The sequence below is a fragment of the Macrotis lagotis genome, chromosome 6 (genome assembly GCF_037893015.1).
Source record: "Macrotis lagotis isolate mMagLag1 chromosome 6, bilby.v1.9.chrom.fasta, whole genome shotgun sequence".
NCBI classification, from domain to species: domain Eukaryota; kingdom Metazoa; phylum Chordata; class Mammalia; order Peramelemorphia; family Peramelidae; genus Macrotis; species Macrotis lagotis.
In genome coordinates, this window is record NC_133663.1 from 90,927,398 (window position 1) to 90,944,163 (window position 16,766).

Here is a 16,766-nt window from a genome sequence, read left to right on the forward strand (position 1 = left end):
TTCAAATCCGGCCTCAGACACTTAATAATTACCTAGCTGTGTGGCCACTTAACCCCACTGCCTTGTTAAAAAAAAACTAAAGAAAAAAGAAAAAAGAAAAAAGCATGCTAAGCAAATAAATAAAATTTCAGAGACTATTAGGTATAACTGAAAATAACTCATTAAAGACTGGCTATGCTAATGGTTTGAGTGAAAAGAATGTTATTCAATACAAGATTATTCTATCAATTAAGCAGCTCTGAGAGGAAACTATCTAAACTATCTAAACTTAGTGGCAGACTTTGTTTTTTTTCCTAATTTATTCAATTCAAACACTTCACTAATTCACTGGCTGTCATGCCTACAGTAGATCTAAGTTATTGAGATTGTCCTGTAAGTCAATATCAAGTCAACAACCATCTAATTAAGAACCTATGGTAAGCCAGGCATTGCATCAAGCACAGGAGACACAAGAGAGCCAAAAAATAGTTGGGTTTTTTTTTGGTTTTTGCAAGGCAAATGGGGTTAAGTAGCTTGCCTAAGGCCACACAGCTAGGTAATTATTAAGTGTCTGAGGCCGGATTTGAATCCAGGTACTCCTGACTCCAAGGATGGTGTTTCATCCACTACGCCACCTAGCTGCCCCCCAAAAAATAGTTCTTGTAAACTCTTTTGAGTTTAATGAGGAGACAACATGCAAATAACTAAATTTTAAAAAAAAGCACACAGAGGAATCTGAGAAGGAAGGCACTAAGATAAGGAAGACAGGGAAAGACTTCTTGGAAAAAGGTGAGACTTTAGCTGAGCCTTGAAGGAAGCCCTGGATACCAGGAGGTAGGGATGAAGAGGAAAAAAATTTCCAGATATGGAGGCAATCAGTGAAAATAATGCCCAGAGACAACAGATAGAAGTGCTCTGCTCCAGGAACAATAAAGAGATTAGTGTCATTGGGCTGAAGACTAGTTAGAAGGAAGCAAGGCCCAACGCCAGAAAAGTAAGAATGCTGAGCTTTAAAAGTCAAACAGTGGCTTGATACTAGAGGGAATATGGACACAACAAAAGTTGATAAAATGACATGGTTAGACTTGGGCTTTTAAAAAAATACAAATTTGATAGCTGAGTACAGGATGGACTGGAGTGGGGTAAGACTTGAGGCAGAGAGCCTACCCAGTAGGTAACTGCCAACAGTTCAGTAATGGGGATATGATGGCCTGAACAAGGATCATGTCTTGTCAAAATAGAGAAGGGGGAGGATATAAGAGATGTTAGGAAGGTAGAGAAGACAGCTTTTGGCAAAAAAAATAGGTATGAGGAGGGTGAGAGTGAGAAATACAGGACAACATCTAGGTTACAAGTCCACTGATTAGGACAAAAACTTTCAAATCTTAGCTTATGGCTTATTTCAAACTACAAAAAATAAATAAAATTTCTGTACAACAATCAAATTTTGAACAATTTTTAAAGTCTGTTTTCAAGAGATTTAAGTACCACAATACCTATTATAGCATTACCCACCAAGTACTCAAACTTCCTAGGAGTCAGAGTGGTGGATAATTCCAGAAAAGTAAAATAATAAATAGACTCTGCTATTTCTTATTTTTCCAAAAAGAGTCTTCATTAAATAAAAGAAAGATAAATAGCTAAGTCAGAAGTTCTCTTCTTTGACCAAGTGGGTGAACATGTAATACTGAATAATAAGAATTAGTTTCTCCATCTGTGAAATGAAAAGCCTACCTGTCAGCTGAGAATGAAGGGCTAAAGACACCAAAGATTTCTAAACTAAGTCTCTAGTCTTCCAAAATCATACTCTGGGCATTAAACTATGCTGCTTCATACTTAACAAATTCCTACTTAAAGAAAAATCAACCTGAGCTTACGGTGACAAGATGAGAACATATGTTGAGGATACTCATTTTGAGTATTACTGACATTTTTAAATGCATCCTCCACTAAGTATGAAAGGTACTTCTTTTATTCACCAAAACTGACTCAAAATTCTATTTCTCTTGCAATCATTCATAACAAAAGTAAAACACAATTCTTAAAAAACATCAATTCTGTCAGAAGAGACACAAAACTACCATTTTTGCAAATAAAAAAAGGTTTTCACATTTATGGGAAATTCTTTGAAAAATGGATAGCTTTGTTGACTTCTGGAAACAAATGCTCTAAATGGCAGGAAAATGTAAAAATTGATTTTAGATCTTTCATTATTTTCCTCTGCAGTACATTACTTTGTCAGATAGAAATAAAATTTGAAAGGAAAAAAATCAAAGAAGTATCACCTTAAGGGATCAGAAATGTCACATAAACCCTAGTGGTGAGCTGTGTAGTGTAATTCTTTATTAAGCAAATTTGTTTTCTTTTTGGTCAACAGCCAATTTTTTTTAAATGCACACCTCCAAATTCAATATAGGCAAAACACATTGCAAAAAATATTTTTTAATAAAAATTATATTACTGACTAAATATTCTTAGTAGGAACACAATGAATATGATATTTGTAATAGTGGTTAGGAGAGACAGAGTTAAGAGAAAATCTCCTGGGGCAAAGGCAGCAGAACATAGGTTAAGATCAAATGAAAAAGAGTCCAAATGCTGAGAGAAGCCTTGGTTCCATGTTTTCATAATTCCACTGGCAGTGGATGAGAAAGGATTAGAATAACCCTGAGGAAAGTAAACACCACTGAGGTCCAGCTGAGGCACAGTATGGTCTAGGGAGAAGTAATGCTGTTACAATACAGAATCGAATTAAAAACTCCCTACACAAATCTCTATTTTACTCTCAAAAGTTTAAGTATCCAGAGAGTCCCAAATATCTATATTGTTTATAACTTCATTCAGTTTAGGTTAAAGCCACTGTCTCAACTAAATTAATTTTCATTTCTAAATGCTGTATAGTGCATCATCTTTGAATCTTGGATTATCTCAATAATATCAACAAATACAAGTTTCATAAGCTTCATCTTATTTCATAATATACTAAGGCTTTTTTCTCTGAGGCCAAAATTAAATCTGAAGCTAAAACTAAATAATACTAATCAGTAACACAGGCTACCAGTTAGGATTAATGTAGATGAGATGTACTACCAAAAATGTGTCCAATGTTATTCTATGCTGAATCAATATGAAAATAACTCCAGCAAAAATTGTATTTTTGTTCACGTCGGTTTTAAATGCTTCTGATATCACTTTATCATCAAAAAACTGGAAATTCAGGGGCAGCTAGGTGGCGTAGTGGATAAAGCACCAGCATTGGAGTCAGGAGTACCTAGGTTCAAATCCGGTCTCAGACACTTAATAATTACCTAGCTGTGTGGCCTTGGGCAAGCCACTTAACCCCCATTTGCCTTGCAAAAAAAAAATTTAAAAAAACCTGGAAATTCTTCATTTATTTTAAAATTCTTCATTTATTATTATTATTATTATTATTATTATTATTATTATCTTAAATTAACACAAAAATCTAAGTATCTGTTGAAATCAACTAAGTGGGTAAAGCACAGAGATCAGCAATTTATCTGATAGACTCTTCTAATACTTCAATTATTAATGCCTTGATTTTTAAAATTGATGTCTTCCTAAATGTGGAGTGAATATAGCACCAGTCACATGCAGTCCCCCACAGGCTTATTTATATGAAGCATCTGCTCTTTAGCTGCTTCATTTTTTAATGTCTTGCTTCTTTAATTAGACTAAAAATTGTTTGTAAACAGGACCATGACTAACCTCTTTCATTATCTCCAAATTAACTAGTATAAGTTCTATGTATAACATATTTATTTAACACATTTTCTTTCATTTGAACCCTAAGACAACCCCACAATGAATAAATATTTATTTTAATAAATGCTAATTAGATTAATACTTAAGAATTTTTAAAATACATTTATGTGATCAAAAATCATAAAATTTAAATCTAATTTAAAAAAACAAATGGTTGGGAATAGAAGTATCAAAATAGCTATGATCTAACAGTGAACCGATTGACAGTTCACTCACTGACAGTGAATTTTAAATACAAATTATAAATGTATTACTGCAGTTATTAGAATTTAGAATATTTATGACTTGGTATAAAATCTTCAATTCTCAATTATCCAAACCAAATGGAAAGGAAGAGTGACAGGATCTAGCAATGTCCCAAAGTAGAATGAGATAAGCTGGCTCAGTCACAAGATTCTAACAGAAAGTGGATCATCACTTTGTCAAAGATGTGGTACAAAGAATTCCTAGTCAGACATGGATTAGACTAGATGACTTCTGAAATCCTTTCCAATCCAATTTTGTGAATCTGCAATGTATAAAAGAACTTACAATCATCGTATTAAAGTTTATAAGAAGTTCTATCCTTAAGTTAAAAAGCTGAAGTCTCAAATCATTTTACCATGGAATTACATAAGTAGAAAACTCTTAAAAAATCAAATTACACAGAAATTCACTCTTGACAAGGGGATCACCAGTCTCTATCTGAAGACCTCTTTCCAGTGACAGGAAATGCCTGATCTCCTGAAGCAACTCATTCCACTTTGGAAGAGATTTAACAATTAAGAAGTTTTTCTTTACATGGACCTTAAATGTCTTTCTGCAACTTCCATCTAAGGCTCTTGTTTTGGTCCTTTGTTCTAAGCAGAACAAATCTAATCCTTTTCCCCCATTACAGTCTTTCAAATACTTGAGGACAACTATCCTGTCTTTTTCTCCAGGTTAAACATTCTCCTGGTTGTTTTTCTCCTAACCTTCTCTTCTTCAGGTTAAACATTCCCAGTTCCATCAACTCATGAAAAATAGTCAACTGTAACAGGTAATGACTCCAATTATGGATCCATAACCATTACCATTACACACATAACTATGAAACGGATTAGTATACTTAACTAATATTTGTAGGCTTTTCTTTAAAATGCTGAAATATCCCAAACTCTTCAAGACAAAATGCTTCAGTAATAGTATGCTGAGAGATCTAGAGGTTGGATACTTCAAAAGTTCATGGTTTGCCAAAGATGGCCCAAAAAGATAATTAAATAAAGGGAGATACAGAGAAGACTGAAGATTACTTTTCAATGACAAAAATGCAGCAACAATTATACCTTTGACATGAATTCCTCCAGCTGCTCTATAAACAGCTTGGTCTGCTGCTGAATAAACTGCTCACAAGCTGACTTCAGATGTCGGTCTACATCTTTTTTAGAGTCAAGATAGTGTTCTCTTATCTCAGGAGTACCCTTAAAAAGAAGACAACAATTTCCTTCTATTTTTATGTGCCTAGAAATCACACATATTTAAATGAATGTAGTTCCCCCCCCTCAAATAAATAAAATCCTCACCTCCAACAAGAACTCTATTAAGGCATTGTTGCTATTCAGCCTAAAAAATCTTGGAACGGTCATAGGGTTCAGGATTTTAAATGCTGCATCTGTGAAACAAAATTACCCAAGCTATGAACATGTAATTTATAGCTAGTACATTTTCTAAAGAAAGATAAGTTTTTTCATTTCAATGGACAACAAATACTACTCCTTAACACCAACCAAAGGAAAAAAGCCAAGTTCAATTTAACTAACTCTACTTGAGAGATAAAAATTAAGTGCACATGAATAATGATTGTCTGTGCATATTTTTAAAGTGAGAATTTGATAATTTCCAAATTAAAAAATGGGATAAATATTGAATATCTTATTTAAAAACTTCATTAATGTCACCTAAACTATTCAGCTGCCATATTATGATGTTTCAAGGAATTAATCTGTGAATTGGTTTCTAAATACTGATAAAGAAAAAAAACTACTTACCCAGCTTCACAGCTACAGAATCTGGCTGGCATAAAAATTTATTCATTTGAAATTGATGAGAATAAAATTGTGTGTCAGCCAGAGGAAAAACACCATAAGGACATATTTAACCCTTAACCTCCAGTCTAACTAGAATCTACTCAAAGCACTAAAGGTCTCATTGATGTTCAAATGCAATAAGCTTTAAGAGTTAGTTATGAGAAGTCAGAGGCTTAAAAGATAAAATAGCAGCACAGAAAGAGACCGAAGAAAAAGACTTCTTAGTTAACCTTTGCCCAATTGAAAAAAAAGCAAAATTTCAAACATTTTCAACTGTGGTTTTTCAGGCACACAATACTGTGTCTGTGACCCTCCTCGTAATGAAAGAGATTTTTCTAGTGGAGAAAGCACTAAGAACAAAACATTAATAAGTAGCACCTTGGTTCAATTTTCTCTTTTATAGCTTTGTTACCTAAAAAAATTCTTTCCATAGTCAACGAAATCACATTAACATGTGGTTTCAATGTATAAATTTTGTGAAAAATATGCTTCAAGCCAAATTCTGACAAGATTTGAGTATATTAATGTTTATTTTACCTTACTCTTAATTACAGTTGTTAATTCATCATGCAAAGAATCAGAAACAAATAGCAATAATTTATAGGCTAAAAAGAACCAAAGATTTATCAGAAAGTACAAATGTTAATCCCATACTTCACAATTGCATCAATTAAAATCCTTCACAGTAATAGTACTGTTAAAATATCTAATAAAAGAAATATTTTTATCAAAGATGATCAATGGTTAGATTGCAGCATTCAATCTTGATTATTTGATAGAAATTTGGATAATTGTAATAGTAAGATCCAATAAACTATTAAGTATCTAATATGTTTAAGGCACTTTTCTAGACACTGGGGATCAGAGACAAAATTAAAGAACAATTCCTGTCCTAAAGGAAGTCCTATTCTCCTGTGATGGTGAGGTGATAAAGCCCAAAGAATTACTCAGGAGGTTGGAGAGACAACACTTACAATCTAGGGGTTAAGGGAATGTTCCCAACTACAATAGCAGAGATGAGGCAGGAGAAAAGCTGCTAGAGGTGGCAGGTGTTGCTGACTTTAGAGAATATCAAGGGCAGTAGGGGGGCAATACACAATAAACGGAAAGGCTGAGGGAAACCAGATTAAGAAGGGCTTTAATGAGGAGCTAATGGATTTGTGTTTTATCCTATAAGCAAGGGGAGCCAATGAAGTTCTTCTGGTACTGACAGACTTATACTTTAAGATGTGCTCACAGCTATACTTTAGGAAGATTACTCTGGCAGCTGCACGGAGATGAGAAAGAGTAGAAACCAGGAATCTAATTAAAAGGTTGTTGCAATGTTCTAGAGAGTATGATGGAAGGAAGGCCTGAATTATAGCAGTGGGTGACCATGTGAGCAGAGAGAAAGCTAAAGAGAAACAGAGAAAAAGAGTCAGAGAGAAAGTGCTTGGCAAGTGAATGGATAAGTGAGAGAGGGCAAAAGGATGCCTCCAAATCCACAAACTTAGGTGAATCAAAAGATGTATTTTAAGAAAAGTGGAGAAATGTAGAGAAAGGATGTGTTTAGAGGAGAGTTCCATTCTGGACATGCTGAATACAAAGAAGATGAACACCTACGATATTTGAAACTCATTGTATCACAAAAAAAGCCATTTAGAAATGGACAAAAGAAGTTTTACAGAACCTTTAATACAGAGCATTTTGTGATAACACACAGTTGGTTAGACAACAAAAATTTACATAGAATTCCTATAACAGGGCTTAACCCCTTACCCTCTACCTCCCTCTTTTTCTCATCAGATGACCTTACCTCTCCTTTGCAAGAGAAGTCAGCCAAAGTTAATTTTTTCATTGTTTATTTAAATGTCTACTCTGTCTAAGGACTATATTACTATGTTTCTACTATGTTACGGACTATGAATATAAAGGGAGAATAATTTATATTACAGTTGGCAGAAAGACATAACTTTAAGACTAGTGTCCATTCCCTCAGAGGTGTCAGACCTAGGAAGGCCTCAACTAGATTAAAATGTAATAAGGAAATATTTAACAAAACAAAAACACAATGAAACATAATGTTAAATTGTAGTTTTTGAAGTAAATGTAAGGTCTGCAGGAATCTATTTCTACTTGAGTTTGATACTCTACATGTTCTATATTCTAACTAAACCAGAGATACCATATATTGTTCATATATCTCCACTTGTAAGCCTTCACTCTTGAGAAATTCTTCAGATCTAGAAAGGATTCTTCAGAGCTTCAATTTTTACCTTTTGACATCTTATCCCATCCTCCAACATCTACTTCCCTTGTTGTCTCAACCCAAATTTGTCTTCCCAAATTTTCCTTTTGGACCTTTCATAGTCTAGGGAATTACTATATAGCTGGTCAAACACTATTACATACTTTTGTATGTATGGATTCTCTGCTGGATTTTAGGTGAAGATGGGCATTTTATCAAAATTAGCTTTATGTATCTGCCCTATAGCCTAGAAAATGCACTATAATTAAATGAACGAATTATTAAATGCATAAATCTATTTTTTTAGGTTTTTTTTTTTTTTGCAAGGCAAAGAGGGTTAAAGTGGCTTGCCCAAGGCTACACAGCTAGGTAATTATTAAGTGTCTGAGGCCGGATTTGAACTCAGGTACTCCTGACTCCAGGGCCAGTGCTCTATCCACTGTGCCACCTAGCCACCCCGAAATGTATAAATCTACACAATTTTCTGAGAAGAGAAATCTCTTAAGATTTCAAGTCAAGGAAGGAATCAAGAGAACCTGAGTTCAAATCCAGCCTCAGATGCTTAATACTTAACTGTGACCTCCTCATTGCCTTGCAAAAAAAAAAAAATTTCAAGTCCCCAAATACTGTCTATCTTTAAGCAGAAATAAGATTACCCCTTCTCAGGGATGTTATAGAAGATATTCCTAGTCACATAACATTTGAATTATGAGCTCTCAGGCTTTTTCCAAAAAAGATTCTCCGTACCTCAGAATTCTGCATCTTTACATATTTTTTTCTTCCTTCTCATCTCAGAGAAGGACTGGTCTTCCATCCTGAGGTTAACAGTTCTACCTATGCCCAAGGACAGGTAAGTAGTCCTTTGACTAGGAGCACTAGACCTGGAGTCAGAGACCTAAGTTCAAATACAGCTTCAAACAAAAACTGGGTCCTGTCACATCAGTTTCCTCAGCTGTAAAGTGGGGACAATAACAGTATCTATCTCATGGGGTTCTGGGAAGAATAAATGAGGTAATCTTTGTAAAACTTTAGCATATGGTCAGCTCTGTATAAATGTTCATTCCCTCTTCTCATCCCGTTCCCTCATCCCAATTCTGTCTTCTATGCATTTGTATCTGGCATGTTGCCTTGAATGTAGCAAGGGCTCAAAACAAGTTTGTTGAGGATTACAGGTAAAATTGTAACAAAATTGTAAACCAGGCTTTATTCTTTGACTACTTAACAGTGAATTCCAATAACTTGCTACTCCAAGAACTTAAATAAGCTGAACTAAAATATTATAGAGTCAAGAAATTTCAAACTTATGAATTCTTAAAGAATTCTGTGGACCACCCTTAGTCTACACCCATAGACTATGCCTTAGTTGTGCTGTTCAACAACAACTGATCAATAGATCCTCCCCCAGCTGACCATGCTGACTACTGAATAGGAGGTGAGCTCTACAGAATGGCACAGACTCATCAGGGCACTCTCAAAGACACCATCTCATTTTGGACACAGAATCTCACCAGACCTTTACAATCATACCTCATTTACAGAAGAGGAAAATGCAGCGGGGCTCACCCAAGGTGACAGATCTAGAACAAGGAACTAGCTCTCTAGGTTTCTCAATAAGTGCTCCATCCACTACCCGGCACCATCTCCCTAATTCAGCAAAATCAGTCAGATCATCTCTTTGGTAGAAAAATAAAATGAGAGTTTCCTCCCAACTTTTCAATAGGTTGTGCTGGCATCAGATAAACAGAAATGGTCTGATGTTGTTCCAGCATATGAGAAGCAATTAGAATATCTGCAGCCCAGATGAGAACAAGCAAGCATTATGTTTAGTAAGCATGCGAAAACATTGCAGATGAACATAAAATAAACCTACACCCTATGCTGACATAGTTGGACAGGTTAAATCTGCCCAATTATGCCAACCAGGACAATGAAGTACCTCTAGTTTTCTTAAGGTCCAGGGAAATTTCCTTAATGGTGAATTCGGTGTGGAATGGAGCGATTTGTTCACGAAGAATCAAAAGATGCTTAATTAAGAAAAGTTGTCCATCAACCTGGGTCTAAATCAAAAGGTGGAAAATGCATAGTAACAGGTTAGACAAATACAAAAGAAGAGATCATATATAGGTGAGTAAAATGAAGGTTAATATATTTTAATAATTGTTATTCCCATCTAGTTTTGGAGCCCTTAGCCTAAATATGGTAGTTTTGTAGTACCTCTATGGCTCCCTAACTCTTTCTCTATCGAAAATTTTATGAGAAAATCTTGCCCTCAAACTCTTATTGAAATCTACACCACTGGGGCAGCTAAATGGTACACTGGATAGAGCACCAACCCTGGAATCAGGAGAACCTGAGTTCAAATCCAACATAAGACACTTAATAATTACCTGCCTGACTTTGGGCAAGTCACTTAACCCCATTGACTTGCAAAAAAAAAAAAAGAGAAAGAGAAAAAGGAAGAGAAAAAGGAAGAGAAGAGAAGAGAAGAGAAGAGAAGAGAAGAGAAGAGAAGAGAAGAGAAGAGAAGAGAAGAGAAGAGAAGAGAAGAGAAGAGAAGAGAAGAGGAAGAGAAGAGAAATCAAAGAAAAAAGAAATCTATACTGCTTAAATCCTTCTAATCCAGGAGAGCAGGAAAAGAAGTGTGAAAACAATATAATTTCTTTTCTGCCCAGAAAAGACATGAAACAACAAGTTTAAAGAGAGCCATCAGTTTTATTTTAAATTTGTACTTTAGATGCAGCTGAGATATGCATATGTGGATGTATATATGTATATATATAAATATGCATCTATGAATATGTGTAGGTATGTATGTATGTATGTATGTAATATTCCCTACCTACCCCAACCTCCAGCATGAATTTGGAATCAAAGGAGGTATTAAAAAAAAAAACTTTAATGCTAAAGACTCTGTGTGTATTTACCACTTTGAATTATCCATCCATGATACTGTCCTTGAAGTTCCTTGCATCCCTTCCTTTACCCATTCATGGAGTTTTGTAATTCAATTTCACTTTCAAAGCTCAGACCAGATTCTTCAATAATACATAATATCAGTTTGCTTTTTATGTAAAGGGCATCTATATACTTTTGGTGCTAATCAAGTAGGAATATGAAATTTGAAAGGTAGTCCCTAGTGAAACATAACAGAAAAAAGCTGATTATTCTTTATAATCAATTATTTTAACTTTTCAGGGTTTAATGCCAACAAAAAAATTTATCCACATCTTCTCCCCATTCTACATATATTTTCAGCCTAAAACAAGTTAAGATACTGGGTGTTTTTTTTTTTAATGCAATGCCAGGTAAACAGAAAACCAATCAACTGCCTAGCATCAGTTCATTATTTCTGGCTCATGCCAGATATTGTTCTAAGAAATGGAAATGGCCTCTAGCTGTGTGGCCTTGGGCAAGCCACTTAACCCCATTTGCCTTGCAAAAACCTAAAAAAAAATGGAAATAATGGGTTTATGTCTTTAAAATCTTTTTAAATCTTTATTTTAAATCTTTACTTAAATCTTTATTTAAAATCTTCATTTTAAAAGTAATTTTTCTTAAGATAAAACTTATAGAATTTAAAAAGCATATTTTACAACGTGGTCCAATGTATAGAAATAATGGTCTATTTGCTTTCTTAAGTAGATTTTGAGAGTTATTTGATGAACAAAAAATAATATACAAGAACTTCTTTAAAAAAAAGACTATCATAAATTACCTTTATAAAGTCATCTTTTTAAAGGTTGAGATATCAAAAGCTATAAGACATTTCAGCCATGAAAATTAAAAAGTTAATGCTCACTCATCTAACTGGTTGTCTGCTCATCCACTAAAGCTCCTCATATTAGAAACACAGAACACAGCTACAATGGCAATGAGTGACATATATGTGTGTGTGTGTGTGTGTGTGTGTGTGTGTGTGTGTGTGCGCGCGCGCTTGGAAAGAAAGGGGAAAACAGAAAGTACCAGGTCCTTCTTTAATTTTTGGTAATAGGCCAGTGGTAGAAACAAATTGGAGGCCAATGTCACTTATATGCTACCAATTAAGGTAGAAAAAGTATGAATAGTTCCAACTGGATAGAAATTGTTTAAATCTTACATGTCTATCTAAAAACCTATCCTCTATCCTCTCCAGGTATACTTGTTTTGACAAGTTAAACCTTTAAAGTTTCCAGTTCCCATATAAAAAGTGGTCTGAAAATACATGTAAGAAATAGATCTGGTCTAACATGTCCAAGAATTGGGGGAAGGTACAATACTACTTTTTGCTGACAAGAAACCTCAAAAATGTCAGGTCTTGAATTAAGAGAGAATAAGACATGGGAAGGGTTTATTAAAGAAAACCACACTTCATAGAGGGAAGAAAATCAGTATAGTACCCTATACTATTGAAATAATTGCCATCTACAGGGATGGGCCATGGTGGCAATGAGAACCACACATTTCTTTCCTCTGGAAATATCCAAGAAACAAAGGAGGGAAAAGCAATGGTGGCAGAGAAATTCTCTGGGTGGAACCCTGGGTTTAAGAAAGATTTCTCCAATAAAATTAAATTAACTTAAAAAAATAAAGACTACTCCAATATGGTGGAAAATAATCCTTAAGTAACCCCCTAAGAAAAAACAAGAGTAAACTCTAAAAAAGTTTAAATTCCCCATTCAGCTTTCTAAAATAGCTGTCCCCTAAGACAACTATAGACATAGACTAGAACAGAACTTTTCCAGTTCCATTTCCCCAATGTCTAGAAGATGTAACAGGAGCTTCAATACTATGGAATTTATAACATTCAAAGAAAGTAGACAAATGATTAGTACTCAAAGTAATTACATTTTTAAAATGAGAGAAATCTTTGCCAAAAAAAAGATAAGACAGTTACTTCTATTGTATACTGTCATTATCAAACTCCAGTTAGAATTGAATTTTCAAAAATGATTCCTATTGTTTTAGCCAAGAGAATTCCAGAAACTTATTGCTCTTGTGGAGCAGGTTCCCTTAATCCTGCTCTTTAATCCCAAAGTTACATTTTTACACTGCCTTTATACTACATTGCTACAATGCAATGTTCATTCTTCTCACAAAGCACATGAGCAGCACCATCTGACAAGGGACTAAATTCTGCAGTCAGATGACTTGTAGCTTCTGTCTCTACACATGAATGAGTTATGCTCCACAACACCATTAAGAATCACAAATTTTCATCTAATGCTTTTTGTCAAACCTTATTTTTGGAGATTGAATCTGAAGCTCCCAGTAATGACTGAATGCAAGCCGACAATGCTTCCTGGGATAATCCTTGGAACACTGCCCTCTGGTGGAGTAAAAAAGTCTATTAAGTATTGATACAACATTAAAACACAAAAAAGCCTAAAATGGTGTTTAACAAAAATTTTCCTCCAGCACTTGATTGTTAAAATGAATGACAAGGATGAGACAAACGAATACAATTGACCAAAAAATCCTGAGCCAAGTTTCCACTCTGCTTACATTCTAGCTGTGAAATCTTGGGCCACCTATTCTCCATTTCTGAGCTTCCATTACCTTTACCATTCAATGAAGAAATTTAATTCTACATATAAGACCTTTCAACTCTAACAGTCTGTTTTATTCTGTAGCATAAATAAATGCTATTATGTGGTACAAATGCAATTTCTACCGATTAACAAAGAGCATACAACCCCTGAAACTGATTCAACTGTCACATCAAACCTGACTTAAAGGAATCACTTATGTAATTATTCAAGCAGTGAGCCATTTTCTCAGTTCAAAAGAAGGCATTTTCATCCCTGGTGCCTCTTGCAAGCACTCAGCTAGATAGGAGTGGCAGGTAATGTGAGAAGGAAGGAAATCAAGATCAACAGCTACAGATCTACAGTTCTTCTGATCTACTGCAAATAACATTTTCTACCCCTTCCTCCAATAAAGATTTCTACACCTGGCTACCCTCAGGCCTCTGGTTAGGAGACATCTTGCATTTCCATAAATGAATACATAAATGCTATTACATGGATTGCAATGCAAAATAACTGATAACCAACTTAGTCAATAACCATACCTCACATCCCTTTTTTGACTCTGCCATTCTAAAACAAAAACTGGGGGGAAGATGGAAATAGCCAAGCCTCTCATTGAAAAGGATCCTCAGCAAGACCCTGGGTCACTCCACCACAGTAGATAAGACTGATTCTAGTTCCAATAAGTCCCAGACAATAGGAAAAAAGACATTTCTAACAGGATTCCAGGACCATCAATCTTAGATAACAATAGTTTTGTGGGTGAAAAGATCAAAGATGAGAGTTTTTTCCCATTTGACTTCCATGAAACAATGCTCTATTTTCCTGGTTTCTAGGACTCTAAACCCTCAGCTATTTCGATGAAATACCATGGAATACTGCCATTTAGAAAACAATTCACTATTCACACACATTATTCTTATGTACATGAACAATTACTTTTTCTAAGATTAGTTCAACAACTAAGTATTTTTTATTTTAAATGTGATTGAAGCTGATCTCAACACATATTACAAATTTAAATATAAAAATGTTATTAAAATAGTTTGTATTTTTAGAAATTATTGGGGCAACTGGGTGATGCAATGGATAGAGCACCAGCCCTGGAATGAGGAGGACCTGGGTTCAAATCCAGCCTCAGACACTTAATAATTACGTAGCTGGGTGACCTTGGGCAAGTCACTTAACCCCATTGCCTTAAAAAACAAAAAAATTATTGTTCTTTTGTCTTGAAGAAAAATGCATCAAACAGTTGTAAAACAATTTGTAAAATGATTAAGTCAGGTACCTGCAAAAATAACTAAACCTCCCATTCATTTCTGAATTCTAATTTGGGATTTTAAGATTTTAAGAGCTAACTATTGAAAATGTTGATTCAAGATGAGTACCATTTGGATTCAAATTAAGGGCATTATTTCTAACTATTCAAATCAGATACATGAGTCTAAAAAATAATTCTTTTTTTTACAAGAATTTCTAAATGAAAAGGAATGAAAGCTATACAAAGAATAATGGACAGGGATTCAAAAGACTTAAATTCTGACCCTGATTCTGTCATCTAGTTATGTGACTTTGGGCAAGTCTCAACATATGTTTTGGTTTCTTCATCAATAAATTGAAAAAAGTTGTAAAGAAAATTAAATAGTCCTCCTAACCCCACAACCCTAGGATATTATGATATTGACAAAATATTGCTCTAAAATCTGAAAACAAAATACAAAATTCAGTAATTTCAAAGGGCATAAAATACGAAATGGAAAGGGATTAAAAATTCCATACATACATCTATACATCTGTATAACTTGGAGAGACATACGAGAGTCCTTCGGACAGTGGGATACCACATTCCATGAAGATCTGCTGGTGAAATTGTGGCCTGTGGTCTAGGAGTAACAGGTTCTCCTGTGCCTAAAGACCAAATATAAAACAGTCCTCAAATTTCTTAACTATGAAACATCTATCTGAGAAGAATCACATTATATGGCACTTAAGGGAGCTTCATTTGTTCTCAGTATAATAGAGAATACATATTACAACAAAGTTTCATTTTTAATCAGCAACCTGTACCAAGGAAAGCCAAATTAGGTCAGTACTCATATATTAAAAGGAAATATTCAAATAAGCACACAAGATTCATGATAAATACACTGCTCTCATATTGTCCTGTTCTGAACAACTTTCTCCCCAAAAGTAGTATCTTCAAAGCTGAATAAGAAGGCAACCAGACATAAGCAACATGGGTCCCATCATCCAAAATAGGGTTGGGAAGCGTACAAAATAAGGGATACTTTTTAATGTTCAAAAATTCTCTTTTCAAAGTACTCATCAAAGTCACTAGTTCCTTGCTGGGTACAATGACACCACTAAGAAGCTGGAATGACAGTAGGGCAGGGGAGAACTTCATTTTCAAGGAGGAGTGGGTGGTAATGCAATCTTTAAACCTTGTCTGAAGCTCACAAAGAGCTTTTTCTAATCTCTGTTTAAAAAAAATCCAGATACATAAAAATAGAGAAATATAATGAACAATTTTTGAAAATATAGAAGAGGAAATCACCAGGGACAAGTTTGGAGACACTGTTATGAGAATATATTCTTAAAATGTTATTGCATTTATTCAACAGTATTTAGCAAACACCCACAATCACCACACACCATATTAGGCAATGAAGATATAAGGAAAAAAAATAACTAGTCCTTGCCCTGACATTTTACAGAGAACAACAATCCGATATACACAGATAAGAAATACAAAATACATACAACATAGCAAGACCCTGACAACTGGGGATAAGAAGGTTTTGAGAGCTGAGCCTTGTAGGTAATTAGGGATCCCAAGAGAAGGGACTGAGAAAATTGGATGCCTCAGGCAGTGTGGACCCTAATGTTAATCTTGTAGAATGGCACTGACTCCATAAAATTCACAACACACAACAAGGCTTCTGACACTTTTGAACAAAGACACATATCAATGATCACAATAACTTTAAGTTTTATAATTCTTCTTAAAAGTCACTGTAATAACATCTTCCAATTCCCAAGCTGAAAAATGCTACCACTGTAAGTCTAGAAAAGTTCTGGGGAAATTCTAAAGTAGGGAATGTTTAGAAAATCATATGCTGTAAGCAATTTTTATGTGCAATTCTGACTCCTACAGAATCACCTCTTCAAAACAAAGTATAGAAAAACAAAGTGTCCTGAAATGAAGATTTAGTGCAGTGACTT

General features: G+C 34.6%; 1 protein-coding gene across 3 annotated transcripts in view; it reads right to left on the bottom strand.

The window, feature by feature from the left end:
- Positions 1–16,766, bottom strand: part of COG3 (component of oligomeric golgi complex 3) — a 71,989-nt gene that overhangs the window by 18,530 nt on the left and 36,693 nt on the right. For all 3 annotated transcript variants that reach the window (XM_074191694.1, XM_074191693.1, XM_074191691.1), the window contains exons 15-19: positions 15,328–15,452; positions 13,253–13,342; positions 9,974–10,094; positions 5,307–5,395; positions 5,070–5,204 (exon numbers count right to left, since the gene is read on the bottom strand). In XM_074191694.1, the coding sequence (XP_074047795.1) occupies positions 5,070–5,204; positions 5,307–5,395; positions 9,974–10,094; positions 13,253–13,342; positions 15,328–15,452 (560 nt within the window). The remainder of the gene's footprint in view (positions 1–5,069; positions 5,205–5,306; positions 5,396–9,973; positions 10,095–13,252; positions 13,343–15,327; positions 15,453–16,766) is intronic.